The 15,461-nt window shown below is 43.3% G+C and overlaps 1 protein-coding gene across 1 annotated transcript in view; it reads left to right on the plus strand.

Annotated features, from left to right (window-relative positions):
• Window positions 1-15,461, plus strand: part of LOC132832486 (amine sulfotransferase-like) — a 73,926-nt gene that overhangs the window by 8,221 nt on the left and 50,244 nt on the right. The window contains exon 2 of the mRNA XM_060850541.1: window positions 4,810-4,970. Coding sequence (XP_060706524.1) covers window positions 4,810-4,970 — 161 coding nt within the window. The remainder of the gene's footprint in view (window positions 1-4,809; window positions 4,971-15,461) is intronic.

Genomic DNA, 15,461 nt, shown 5'->3' on the forward strand with positions numbered 1-15,461 from the left:
AAATCTGCTCCTTGCTTTGTTGTCTAGTCTTAAAAGACAGGTAAACTGAGGACCCAAATCAGAAATTGCTGGAAAAGGTCTGGCAGCATCTATGGAGAGAGATCAGAGTTAACATTTCAGGTCGAGTGAACCTTCCTCAGAACTCAGAAGGAAATTGAGGAATTCTGCATGACATGTTTAAATTTGTGATGACTCTGGGACTTGCTAAACTAACTCTATTGTACCTCCCCTCTCTTCCATAACAGGAAGCCAAACATTATTAGCTCTTCTTGTATTCACCCAGCTGCTTTCAGATGCTCCTTATGCAGTAAATAACTCCAGAATGTCTGAGGTCAAGTACTCTTGAGTTTTCATCATATTGATCAATGTTGACCATCAAAAGGCCAAGTGCATCCCACTGAGCAATTTGTCAGCTAAAATAGGAAGTGGGTCTTGTCGACCTAACTCCAGATCATAAAAACAGAGCTTAGCAATGAGCATTGTTAAGTTAGGTGAGTATTTTAGAAATGCCCCTAATCTAATAAGCGCTGGCATATTAATCAACTGACCCCCTTCTGACTCCATAAGCTTTCGTAGATTCAGTAATGGCAGTTGTCAGCACAATCATAGCCATTTACTTGTTTTCAAGATTACTGAACCTGAGCATTTATTTTTCCATTTAGGTCACTTAATATCACCTCCTGTTACTTTCAAACTCAGTCTAAATTAGTTCCAATTATTATTTACATATTTTGTGATATGATTTTCCATCGGGTGATGTGGAGTTCATTCTTCCCTAAGGCAGTTCGTGAGACAATTCACTGGTTCCTACAAAACTGCTTACTTCCTAGTTGCACTATTTTAATCAGAAATGAAGCTCATTATCATAATTATTGTTTCATTGCCATTTGATTTTTTTTCTCTTCCTGTCTGAAAGTTCAATCCACAGATTTCCTTTCCCGCCAACATGAGTTTGAGAATATTAGCAGGAATATGAAGAAAATACGATAACGGTACTCTTTACTTGTGTTTTTGTCTTTAAGAGGCAATTTTCAAGCAAGTTTTCAGTACGGGTATTTGTTCTGTGAAGAATTGATCCCATAGCATAAAGTCATAGAGATGTACAACATGGAAACAGACCCTTCGGTCCAACCCGTCCATGTCGACCAGATACCCCAACCCAATCTAGTTCCACCTGGCAGCACCCGCCCTATATCCCTCCAAACCCTTCCTATTCATATATCCATCCAAATGCCTCTTAAATGTTGCAATTGTACCAGTCTCCACCACTTCCTCTGGCAGCTCATTCCATACACGTACCACTCTCTGTGTGAAAAAGTCGCTTCGTAGGTCTGTTTTATATCTTTCCCCTCTCACCCAAAACCTATGCCCTCTAGTTCTGGACTCATCGGCCCCAGGGAAAAGACTTTGCTATTTGTCCTATCCACGCCCCTCATAAATTTGTAAACCTCTACAAGGTCACCCCTCAGCCTCTGATGCTCCAGGGAAAACAGCCCCAGCCTGTTAAGCCTCTCCCTATAGCTCAAATCCTCCAACCTTGGCAACATCCTTGTAAATCTTTTCTGAACCCTTTCAAGTTTCACAACATGAAGACAGGAAGAGAAAAATGTGCTGAGTAGTTGAGGGATGAAAGGTGGAAGGATGGCCATGTGAAGGTATGGCAAGACACAAATTGTATCTTCTGAGGAAGTGGAGCTGTATTCACATTGACCTGAAGAGTAAAATGTAATTAATGCAAGTGATCCTTGCCAGAAAGAACAAATGTTTTCTGCATTTGTAAATAAATTACTTAGCCTGAAACCTATACCAGAACAAACCAGTTAGATTCACACTCATTTATTATGTTGAAGGCTTGCAAAACTTCACAGCATTCATATATCAGTTAGGTTAGAATGGCATTGAGCTTCAGTCAGGGCCAGTCTGAGGAAAGTTAAAAATCACACACACCAGGTTATAGTCCAACAGGTTTAATTGGAAGCACTAGCTTTTGGAGCGACGCTCCTTCATCAGGTGGTTGTGGGGGACCCAATTGTAAGACACAGAATTTATAGCTTCCAAATAAACCTGTTGGACTATAATCTGGTGTTGTGTGATTTTTAACTTTGTACACCCCAGTCCAACACCGGCATCTCCAAATCAGTCTGAGGAACAGTTGTGATTTCCTGGTCCACTCCATACCCTGAGACATTATAAAAGACTCCCCAACTACTGTTGTAACCAGAGTTAGATGCTCGACTGAAATAAAAGCAGCAGGAACTATGGGTGAAGTCAAGAATCCTTGACTGGGCAACATGGAAACCTTTTTTAAAAAACTGTGGATACTGGAATTCAGAAACAAAAACAGAAATTGCTAGATAATCTCAGCAAGTCGGCCAGCATCTGTGGAGAGAAAGCAGAATTAACGTTTTAGGTCTTGTGACCCTTCTTCAGTTTGGAAGCTTTCTGAAGAAAAGTCACTGGAGTGAAACGTTATCTCTGCTTTCACCCCACAGATGATGCCAGGCCTGCTGAATTTTTCCTTGAAAATTTTTGCGCATGATACTGAAGCTGTCATTCTGACACCTACTTTCACTTAACATTATGTGCTTCATTTTTATAAATTTGTGCTCTAAGCTTTAGGCAGACATTTCTCATTTTTTTGTTTAGTCTGAACCCAGAGGGAGCGATGGAGGTCAGAGAAAACAACAGGGAGTTGGCTTTCAGAGGCATCCTCCTTTTCCCCATCTGTGTCTCTGTTTGTCCTCAGATCAGGGCATTAGCAGCTTTCCCTTGGTTTTTCCATTGAGAAACTGGCCATCTTTCTTGTTCACTGTGAAATAAACTGATTGGGGTGATGGTGAGTTGAGGCTTTGAAATGGCCATTAATTGATCACTTAAGAATGATAATTGTTGGCAGGTTGAGAAAGTCACCCAAGGACCTTCGTTCTCAGAATATAATTATCAAGACTGCAGGAAGGCAGTGAGTTTCTCTCCAAGACTACATTGCCTCATTATTTCCCCTTCTTACCATCCTGGTAGGGAATTCTGCCCAAGGGATTAGAAACTGATCAAGTATGAACCATGGATCTTCATCAGATGGGCCAAAGGCCTGAGGAGCAGCAGGTGGAGTGTGATTTAGATAAATGTGAGATGCTGCATTTTGGGAAAGCAAATCTTAGCAGGACTTGTACACTTAATGGTAAGGTCCGAGGGAGTGTTGCTGAACGAAGAGACATGGGAGTGCAGGTTCATAGCTCCTTGAAAGTAGAGTCGCAGTTAGATAGGATAGTGAAGAAGGTGTTTGATATGTTTTCCTTTATTGGTCAGTGTACTGAGTACAGGAGTTGGGAGGTCATGTTGCGGCTGTACAGGACATTGGTTAGGCCACTGTTGGAATATTGCGTGCAATTTTGGTCTCTTTCTTATCGGAAGGAATTTGTGAGACTTGAAAGGTTTCACAAAAGATTTACGAGGATGTTGCCAGGGTTGGAAGATTTGAGCTATAGAAAGACATTGAATAGGCTGGGGCTATTTTCCCTGGAGCGTCGGAGGCTGAGGGGTGACCTTATAGCGGTTTATAAAATCATGAGGGGGGTGGATAGGATAAGTAGACAAAGTCTTTTCCCTGGACAGAGTGAGTCCAGATCTAGAGGGCATAGATTTAGGGTGAGAGGGGAAAGATATAAAAGAGACTTACGGGGCAACTTTTTCACGCAGAGGGTGGTATGTGTATGGAATGAGCTGCTAGATGAAGTGGTGGTACAATTGCAAAATTTAAAAGGCACCTGGATGGGTATATGAATCAGAAGGGTTTGGAGGGATATGGGCCGGGTGCTGGTAGTGGGACTAGATTGGGTTGGGATATCTGATCAGCATGGACACGTTGAACCGAAGGGTCTGTTTCCATGCTGTACATCTCTATGACTCTATGACACAGTACACCATTCGTGGTTTTTTTTACATATTTTAAATTTGCATCCATTTAGTAATCTGTCCATATCCTCTTTAAAACATTTAAATCGTTGCTGAAAATGAGAAAACAAGGTAGGCTTGATCTGAGTGATTCTGCTTAATAGTGTTCTGACTACAGTAACAAAAGCAATATTAACTTATTTTTGGGTTAAAAGCCTTGCATAAATCCAAGATTCTGAGGCACATCCAAGGGGAAAGGATATTGTTCTTGAGCAAAAAGAGGAGCTATTACACATTCTGATTTAAAGCTTGGTGAAAGAATTGTAATTGAAGACAGAATTAAAGCAAGAGAGGTTTGGAAGGGAATTTTACAACTTAGGTCTAAGACAACCGACAAGAGTGTGCCAGTAATGATTGAAAGGATTTTTTGTGTGTACAAAAGGACAAATTTGGAGACGCCGGTGTTGAATTGGGGTGTACAAAGTTAAAAATCACACAACAGGTTAAATTCCAACAGATTTATTTGGAAGCACTAGCTTTCAACAACCACTTGATGAAGGAGCAGTGCCCCGAAACCTGTTGGACTGTAACCTGGTGTTGTGTGATTTTTAAATTTGTACAAAAAGGACAGAGTTAAAGAAACATTGAGTCTTCAGAGTGCTGTCGGATGTAAGGTTCTGGATATAGGTTGGGATTTGCCTATGGTAATTTGAACATCTGACAATCTTAAATTGAGGACAGTTAGGGAATAGGCTTCTTAAACTGGTGACTTGAGGCAATTGATAGTAAAATACTCCATTAGGATATAGCCATGTTATTCAGTGATAATCTATATTGACTGGTGCAAACAAATTGCCTTTTTTCCTCATTTTAAAAAACTTAAAACTGGGTAAGATTCTTGATGTTTGCCTTTTGCAGATTTCTCAACAGTGCAAGAATGTCCAACACAAAGAATCACTACTTTCAGTACAAAGGCTGTAACTTTGTTTCCACTATCTACACAAAAGAACATTTAGAACAACTGCAACATTTTGAAATAAAGGACACAGATGTCTTTATTGTGACGTACCCTAAATCTGGTAAGAAACTTGTTAGTTTCTGCAAATACATAGAGACTCAGAGATGATTATTTGTACTGCTCCTCTTTCACATGACACAACCTGCCACCAACCTACTGCAAAGTATTTCATTTTAAACTAATCCCTTCCCAGGAGAGCTACGTATATTTGCATTGGTGTTACCTGTTAGAGGTTTTGTAAATGTATTCAATGGTCTTTGAAGTTTAGTGAAATTGCTTCTCCTATAAGCTGATCTTATGCTCCCAATCATGGAGTCGATCTTCACAGTTCAATGCTTAATTGTATGATTTGTGTCCTTGGATCATTAAATCAAAATTCCTCGTGTGAACTGTTATGCTTCAGAGTTTTGCATGTTCCCATGTTCAACTCCCTGGTTACTGGAAGGCAGAATAATGGATGATCTGATATAAGGTTTAAGGTTGTGAAGAAGATCATACAGAGGTAGATGTAGAGGAAACGTCTCTATTTGTATGAAGGCTTGGAACTAGCATCACAGACTGCGACTAAATGCTGTGACATTAAGCAGGTGACTTTATTATTCAATCATGGGTGCAGGAGCACAAACTGTGACAGTGTTTACTGCCCATCCCTAGATGCACTTGACAAGATGGTGGTGAGCTGCCTTCTTTAATTGTTGAGATCCATTTGGTGTAGGCAGAGCCATAACTCTGTTAGAGACAGACATCCAGGACTTTGACCCAGCAACAGTAAAGGAATAGTATTATATTTCCAAGTTGAAAAAGTGTCCTGCTTGAAGGAGAACTTGCAGATTGTGATGTTCCCATGTATCTCTGCTGCTATCCCTTTGAGATGGTAGCGAAAAGTGCTATCTCAGGAGCCTTGGTGAATTCTGCAGTGCATTTTGTAGATGGTACACAGCGTATGAGGAGTGTCGTTGGTACATGTTAATGGATGTGACGCTTATCAAGCAGGCTGTGTTCTTTCAGATTGTGTTGAGCTTTTAAGGTATTGTTGGAGCTGCATGCATTTAGGCACATGGGGAGTAGTCCATCATGTTCCTGACTTGTGCCTTGTAAATGTTGGATAGGCTTTGGGGACTCAGGAGATGAGTTATTCAGTGCAGGATTCCTGGCTCAAAGTAATCTAATCTAATCTAATCTAAACCACATGGCTAGTCCAGTTCAGTTTCTGGTCATGTGATTAGTGATGAATTCAGCAATATTAGTACCATTAAATGACAAGGAGTAATGGTTAGATTCTGTCTTGCTTATCATTGCCTGCCTTGTGTGATGAAAATATTACTTGCCATTCGCCAGCCCAGGCCTGGATATTGTCTTAAGTCTTGCTGCATTTGGTCATGGACTGCTTCGGTTTGTGAGGAGTTGTGAATGGGACAATCATTAGTAAACATCTCTACTTCTGACCTTATCATAGAGAGAATGTCATCACTTTCAGAATACTGTACGCACTTCTGGACTCCCTACTATAAGAAGGAAGTTGTGGAACTTGAAAGGGTTCAGAAAAAATCTACAAGAATGTTGCCAGGGTCGGAGGGTTTGAGCTATAGGGAGAGGTTGAATAGGCTGGGGCTGTTTTCCCTGGAGCGTCAGAGGCTGAGGGATGACCTTATAGAAGCTTATAAAATCATGAGGGACATAGATAGGGTGAATAGACAAAGTCTATTTGCCTGGGCTGGGGGAATCCAAAACTCGAAAGTAAAGGTTTCAGGTCAGAGGGGAAAGATTTAAAAGGGACCTAAAGTGCAATCTTTTCATGCAGAGGGCAGTGTGTGTGGAATGAGCTGTCAGAGGATGTGGTGGAGGCTGATACAATGACAACTTTTTAACAGGCATCTGAATGGGTATATGAATAGGAATAGTATAGAGGGATATGGGCTAAATGCTGGCAAATGGGACTAGATTTATCTAGGATATCTGGTCAAAATGGACGAATTGAACCGATGCGTATATTTATGTGGTGAACATTTCTATGACTCTAAAGCAGCTAAAGATGGTTGGCCTGAGGAACCCTGTAGAGATGCCTGGGAGCTGCGATGACTGACCTCTAACAATGACAACCATCTTCCTCTGTACTAGGTATGAATCCAACAAATGGAGACTGTTCTCCCTGATTGGCTCCCAGTTTTTCTCGAGCTCCATGATGCCACACTCAAATGCAGTCTTGACGTCAAGGGCAGTTACTCACCTCTGGAATTCGGCTGTGATTAACCTCCACTCATACCAATATAAAAACCTGCTGGGACATGCACCAATTCGGTATTTCTTGTCAATTCATGAGCCTCAGTACTGGAGCCCAGCCAACCTGATACTGCCAGCCAATCAGATGCTCTCAGTCTTAGGGAGCTGATGGGTGTTAAGGTAGACCAAGGTTGCACAGCAATGAAGAGCTGTATCATTGTCAAAGAAATATTTTATTGGGGTTGCTTGTGGATTAAGTATCATGGAGAGAGGATGTCTGAGGCCACCCTCTTATCTCCATGCTTGAAATATTTTGACCTGCCCCACCTTCCCTCACAACAGGAGAACCTGGTCTCCCAGGCTTCCCGGTTGAGAAAACAAAAGCTACTCTCGCCTGCTGGAAAGGCAGGCAATCGTGTTGGTGGTGGGATTAGGCCCGAAAGTAATTTTTTAATTGACCACTTAGGGCCCTGAAATGGTGGCAGCTGGAGAAGGTTGCTCATGAGCCTTTTTTCCCCAACGTTAAATTGCTGAAGTGATGGGAAAGGGGTCTATATCTCTCTCTGGGGCCAAGCTGCCCCATTATTTGCTCTTTCTCTGCGCCCCCATCCTCCTCACCACCACCAGCAAGGAGAGAAATTGTACCCACAGAATATTAGAGTTATAGAGAATTTCACACACAGAAAGAGACCTTTTGGCCCATTGTATCTGTGCCAGTCATCAAACATCCATGTCCAGAGGAACCTCGACTGTCTGGCATTCAATTAACCGAACTTCAGATCATCCGAACAAGATGCAAGGTCCCGATGCTGGATAACATAGATAGCCACACATCAATTACCCGGCATTTGATTAATTGAACGAAAGAAACCCTGCCCATGTCCTTTGGATAATCGAGGTTCTTCTGAATTCCACTACCTTTTTGCAGCACTTGGCCTGAAGTCTTGCTTGCTATGGTGTTTCTTCAAGTGCTCATCCAGTTCTTAAATATCTCAAATATTCCAGCCTCTTTCAGGCAGTGAGTTCCACATACTGCCAAAATGGTTACACAGCAGAAAGTGGCTATTTGGCTCACTGTGTCCATATGGCTCACTGCAGCAGATGCTCAGCTAGTCCCACTCCCTTGCTTATTCCCGCAATTTTTCTCTTTTCAGATAGTAATCCAATGCCCTGCTGTTAAGGGAGTGGACTTCAGATCCCAGCCACTACAAAATTATCTTTTCTCATATATCACCATTTGTTCATTCTCCAATCAGTTAGCTAGGAGGTACAGCATAAGTAGTCACTTAAATTCAATAGGAAAATCTGGAGAATTGTTATTCAGAGTGGAATGTGAAATTTGCCACAAAAATAAAAAGTTGAGGCAACTTGCAGGCATTTGTTTGGATACGCAACAAAACTGAGGGAAAAAGGAATTGAGTTTAGGGTTAGATGAAGGTGGGAGGAGACATTTTAAGGATGTTTGGGATGCATGATCTGTTTTTGTACAATAATTCCATACATCGATAAATTTCTCTATGATATAATGAGATTAGTTGTAAAGCAGAAATTTAATTTATTTGAGCAATGCAACCACATTGAATTAGTAGTTAAAAATCCACACAACACCAGGTTATAGTCCAACAGGTTTATTTGGAGGCACTAGCGTTTGAAGCGCTGCTTCTTCATCAGGTGGTTGTGGAGCAGAACCATAGAGCACAGAATTTATAGCAACAGGATTGCAGTGTCATGGAATGTAAAGGATTAGATTAGATTGTCTACAGTGTGGAAACAGCCCCTTCGGCCCAACAAGTCCACACTGACCCTCCGAAGAGTAAAAATAATGACTGCAGATACTGGAAACCAGATTCTGAATTATTGGTGCTGGAAGAACTCAGCAGTTCAGGCAGCATCCAAGCAGCAGCGAAATCGACGTTTCGGGCAAAAGCCCTTCATCAGGAACAAAGGCAGTGAGCCTGAAGTGTGGAGAGATAAACTAGAGGAGAGTGGGGGTGGGGAGAAAGTAGCATAGAGTACAGTGGGTGAGTCGGGGAGGGGATGAAGGTGATAGGTCAGGGAGGAGAGAGTGGAGTGGATAGGTGGAAAAGGAGATAGGCAGGTAGGACAGGTCCGGACAGTGCTGAGCTGGAAGTTTGGAACTAGGGGGAAGGGGAAATGAGGAAACTGTTGAAGTCCACATTGATGCCCTGGGTTGAAGTGTTCCGAGGTGGAAGATGAGTCGTTCTGCCTCCAGGCATCTGGTGGTGAGGAAGCAGCGGTGAAGGAGGTCTTATTTTTATGCTGCATGATTCCAAGACACTATAACTGCGGATGCTGGAAATCTGAAATGAAATCAGAGATTGCTGGAGAAACTCAGATATCAAGATTGCATTCGACCAAGTGTGGCAACAAAGAGCCCTCGCAAAACTGGAATCAGTGGGTATCTAGAGGCAAACTCTCCAGTGGTGATAGTCGTACCTGACACAAGGAAAGATGGTCATGGTTGTTGGAGGTCAGCCATCTCAGCTCCAGGACATCTCTGCAGGAGTACCTCAAGGTAGTGTCCTAGCTTCAACCATCTTCAGCTTCTTTATTAATAACCTTCCCTCCATCACAAAGTCAGAAGTGGGGATGTTCACCGATGATTGCACAATGTTCAGCACCAATCGTGACTCCTCAGACACTAAGCAGACCGTGTTCAAATGCAACAAGATCTGGACAATATCCAGGCTTGGGCTGCCAAGCAGCAAGTAGCATTCGCACCACACAAATGCCAAGGCAATGACCATCACCAATAAGAGACATTCGAACTACCACCCCTTGGCATTCAATGATGTTGTGATCACTGAATCTCCTGCTATCAACATCCTGGAAGTTATCATTGATCAAAAACTGAACTGGACTCACTACTTAAACACAGTGGTTCCAAGAACAGGTCAGAGACTATGAATACTATGGTGAGTAACTCACCTTCTGACTTCTGAAAGCCTGTCCACCATCTACAAGGCACCAGTCAGTAGTGTGATAGAATACCTCCCACATGCCTGGATGGTGCAGCCCCAACACCACTCAAGAGGCTTGACACCATCCAGAACAAAGCAGCCCACTTGATTGGCACCACATCCACTCCCTCCATCATCAACGCTGAGTAGCAGCAGTGTGTGCGACCTACAAGACTCACTGCAGAAATTCACCAAAGATCCTCAGACAGCACCTTCCAAACCCTCGCCATATCCATCTAGAAGGACAAGGGCATCAGATACATGGGAACGCCACCACCTCACATTCCCCTCCAAGTCACTGTCCATCCTTACTTGGAAATATATCATCATTCCTTCACTGTCGCTGGGTCAAAATCTTGGAATTCCCTCCCTAATGGCATTTTGGGGCAACCTTCAAAAGGTAAACTGAACGGTTCAAGAAGACAGCTCACCACCTTCTGAAGGGCAACTATGGACGGGCAATAAATGCTGGCCAGCCAGCATTACCCCCACATCCCACAAAATCAATCAATAAAGAAAAATCTGGTAGCCTGTGTGGAGAGAAAGCAGAGTCAATGTTTCAGGTCCAGTGATCCTTCTTCAATTCTGGTTCTAGAACTAAAGAAGCAAATCTTAGCAGGACTTATACACTTAATGGTACAATCCTGGGAAGTGTTGCTGAACCGAGAGACCCCTTGGAGTGCAGGTTAATAGCTCCCTAAAAGTAGAGTTACAGGTAGAAAGGATAGTGATGAAGGCATTTGGTATGCTTTCCGTTATTGGTCAGAGTATTGAGTACAGGAATTGGGAGGTCATGTTACAGCTTTACAGGACATTGGTTAGGCCACTGTTGGAATGTTGCATGCAATTCTGGTCTCCCTTCTATCAGAAGGAAGTTGTGAAACTTGCAAGGGTTCAGAAAAGATTTACAAGGATGGTGCTAGGGTTGGAGGATTTGAGCTATAGGGAGAGGCTAATAGGCTGGGGATGTTTTCCCTGGAGCATCGGAGGCTGAGGGGTGATCTTATAGAGGTATATAAAATCATAAATAGAGAAAGTCTATTCCCTGGAGTGGGGAAAGTCCAGAACTAGAGGGCATAGGTTTAGAGTGAGAGGGGAAAGATATAAAAGGGACCTAAGGGGCAACTTTTTCATATGGAATGAGCTGCCAGAGGAAGTGGTGGAGGCTGGTATAATTACAGCATTTAAAAGACATCTGTATGGGTATATGAATAAGAAGGGTTTAGAGGAATATGAGCTGAAAATGTGTTGCTGGTTAAAGCTCAGCAGGTCAGGCAGCATCCAAGGAACAGGAAATTCGATGTTTCGGGCAAAAGCCCTTCATCAGGAATATGAGCCCAGTGCTGGCAAGTGGGACTAGATTAGGTTAGAATATCTGGTCGGCATGGACAAATTGGACTAAAGGGTCTGTTTCCATGCTGTACATCTCTATGACTCTCTGACTGTAAGGGTCACTGGGCCCTCAATTGAAAGAAGTTGGTGGAAAGGAAGAAAGAGAGTTAGAGAAATGGTGATGAAGGGAATGAATGGTGTAGGTTGTGGTGGGTGGCAATCAAGCAGGATGCTTTCTTCTGAATTGTAATGAGATTCTTCAGTATGGCGAGAGCTGTACCCATCCAGGTAAGTGAAATAACTTCCATGACATCCCTGACTTGTCTTGTAGATGGTGGCTAGGCATTAGGAAGATAGGGGATGACTGACTGATTTCCTGGAGTCTGACTTGCTGTTCTAGCCACGATGTATATATGGCTGGCCCAGCTTAGTTCCTGCAGTGGCAAGCCTCAGATTGATGCTGATGTGGTAAAGGTTATTGAATGCCAAGGGTAGATTTTCTCTTCTTTCAGAGGGTCATTGCCTGAAGCATTTATCCAGATCATGGTATTTGTCATTCACAGCCTCAGACTGGATGTTGTGCAGATCTTACTGCAAATGGACACACTACAGTACTTAAGTATCTGAGAAATTGTGAATGATGCTACATATTTGTATTCTGATGGAAATATATCATTGTAGAAACAGGCGAAGATGGTTGGGCCGAGGACATTGAGGAACTGAGATGATTGACCTCCAACAACCACAATCATTTTCTTTGTGCGAGGCATGACTCCAACTAATAGAGAGATATTTCCCAATTCCAATTGGCTTCTGTTGTGCTAGGGCTTCTTGATCCATGCTCATCAAATGAAGCCTTAAAGTTACGGATGATCAATCTTGCATCTACTCTGGAGTTAAAATCTTTTGTATATGTATGAACCAAGGTTGTAACGAGGCCGCAAAATGGGTGATGCTGGCAGAATTCAAACTGAGTGAGATTGAAGCCCCCACACCACACCCCTATCCAAGCCAAGAGTACATGCTGTTCCCACATTCAATGTTCAATGTGGTGTCATGCTAATTCACCAGCTGAGGAATTGGGTAAGTCTAATCAGAAGGGCATGCAAATCTCCTCATGTGATTTAATAACATGAAACTTCATGGGATCCAGAATCAAGTTTTAAGACTCTCAGAGCAATTCTATCTTGAATTGTATACTGCTGTACCACCATTCCTGGTGGGACAGAACATACCCAGGGATGGGTAACCTGTCTTGGACATTGTCTGTCATATTTCATTCTGTGGATATGTTTATGTCAGGCTAGTGCTTAATTATTTAGTGAAACAGCCCTCCAATCTTTTCATAAGGTCCTAGATGTTGGTAAGGAGAACTTTGCAGGATCAATAAGGCTGCCTTTGATAGAATCATAGAATCCCTACCATGCAGAAAGAGGCCATTCAGCCTATTGAATCTGTACTGATCTTCCAAAAAGAACCACCCTATTTCCATTTTCCTGCAGTTTCCCATGGCTAATTCATTTAATCTGCACATCCCCGGACACTACAAACAATTTAGCATAGCTAATCCATCTTACCTGCACATCTTTGGATTGTGGGACAAAACAGGAACACCCAGAGGAAACCCATACAGACATGGGGAGAACATGCAGACTCCATTGTCATTTTCATTACTGAGGTGTTGTCAGGTGGTCTGTTTGATTTGCTTCATATTTTTAGATTTTATAGTGTTTTGATACAGCAAAGTGGCTTATGAGGCAATTTCAGAAAGTAGTTAAGGATCAACCATATTTCTGTGAGTGTGAAATCATTTGTATGCCATATCAGGTAAGGACAGTAGATTTCCTTCCCTAAAGGGGTTCAGTGAGCTAGATGGATTATTTGCTACAATCATTTCATGCTCACCATTTAGATTAACTGGAATCTCTGATTTGTTCATTTGATTCCATGACTGTAGGCCATTATCTTAGGCGTCTGGATTATTAGTCCAATAATGATATCACCATGCCACTATCTCCCCTTGATGTATGAAGTCATTGTGTGTGATGACGACTGACTTGACACTGACATTTTTTACAAACCCACCGACTCTCACAGCTACCTGGATTACACCTCTTCCCACCCTACCTCTTGCAAAAATGCCATCCCGTATTCCCAATTCCTCCGCCTCCGCCGTATCTGCTCCCAGGAGGACCAGTTCCACCACAGAACACACCACATGGCCTCCTTCTTCAGAGACTGCATTATCCCTTCCCACGTGGTTAAAGATGCCCTCCAAGGCATCTCGTCCAAAACCCCCCACCTCCACCCTCAGACCCCACTCCTCCAACCGTAACAAGGACAGAACACCCCTGGTGCTCACCTTCCACCCTATAAACCTCCGCATAAACCAAATCATCCGCCAACATTTCCACCACCTCCAAAAAGACCCCACCACCAGGGATATATTTCCTTCCCCACCCCTTTCCGCCTTCCGCAAAGACCGTTCCCTCCATGACTACCTGGTCAGGTCCACGCCCCCCTACAACCCATCCTCCCATCCTGGCACCTTCCCTGCCACCGCAGAACTGTAAAACCTGCGCCCACACCTCCTCCCTCACCTCTATCCAAGGCCCTAAAGGAGCCTTCCACATCCATCAAAGTTTTACCTGCACATCCACTAATATCATTTATTGTCTCTGTTGCTCCCGATGTGGTCTCCTCTGCACTGGGGAGACTGGGCGCCTCCTAGCAGAGCGCTTTAGGGAACATCTCCGGGATACCCGCACCAATCAACCACACCATCCTGTGGCCCAACATTTCAACTCCCCCTCCCACTCTGCCGAGGACATGGAGGTCCTGGGCCTCCTTCACCGCTGCTCCCTCACCACCAGACGCCTGGAGGAAGAACGCCTCATCTTCCGCCTCAGAAAACTTCAACCCCAGGGCACCAATGTGGACTTCAGCAATTTCCTCATTTCCCCTTCCCCTACCTCACCCTATTTCCAAACTTCCAGCTCAGCACTGTCCCCATGACTTGTCTGGACTTGTCCTACCTGCCTATCTTCTTTTCCACCTATCCACTCCACCCTCTCCTCCCTGACCTATCACCTTCATCCCCTCTCCCACTCACCCATTGTACTCTATGCTACTTTCTTCCCACCCCCACCCTCCTCCAGCTTATCTCTCCATGCTTCAGGCTCACTGCCTTTATTCCTGATGAAGGGCTTTCACCTGAAACTTCGATTTCGCTGCTCCTTGGATGCTGCCTGAACTGCTGTGCTCTTCCAGCACCTCTAATCCAGAATGAATCCACAATTAGATGAGTACACATATTCCTCAAGGTTGTAGTGCTGGAGGTAATTATATAGATAGCGAGGGGCGAAGCCATGGAGATAATTACAAACAAGGATAAGAAGTTTAAACCCTCGAGACGTTGCTCAGCCAGGAGCTAACAATGTTACAGGCTAAAGTGACTCCCAGAATGACAACAGAAATGCTGTAAGGATATTGTCAAAGCATCCCTGAAAAATTCAAACATCCCATTCGACTCAGGGGAGTCCTGGCTTGTGACTAGGAATGCATTTGAAATATTCCAAAAATGTTGGGAGCCTTTGTTGGGAACTTAAAAAGGGGAAGTTGCAATATTGGCAATTTATCCATCTGAACTTCCAAACGCAACTGCTCTGTGTACAGCAAAGTCTACAGATTGCAAATTGGACTTATCGGCCATTTCAGAACTCATTGACTGATATGGAAGCAAGTCATTTGCAGTCCCAAGGGATGCCAGTGAAGTCAATAAGCAAGAAAATCAGTAGTTATTATCGATACGTATGAATGTGAAGTTGAGGCTACACTCTGATCAGCTGTAAGCTGACTGAATGGCAGAGCAAGTGACTGAATAGCCTGATTCTGCATCCTTTATGGATTCTTATGTAGACAGAAGATAGGTGATTGGGGCTTTGTGCATGTTAAGATGTGGGCAGCAGAATTTAAAATCTTTGGAGAATGGAAGTGTGGTGCCAATTGGACAACATTGG

Source organism: Hemiscyllium ocellatum, chromosome 3, assembly GCF_020745735.1.
Source record: "Hemiscyllium ocellatum isolate sHemOce1 chromosome 3, sHemOce1.pat.X.cur, whole genome shotgun sequence".
In the NCBI taxonomy this organism is placed as follows: domain Eukaryota; kingdom Metazoa; phylum Chordata; class Chondrichthyes; order Orectolobiformes; family Hemiscylliidae; genus Hemiscyllium; species Hemiscyllium ocellatum.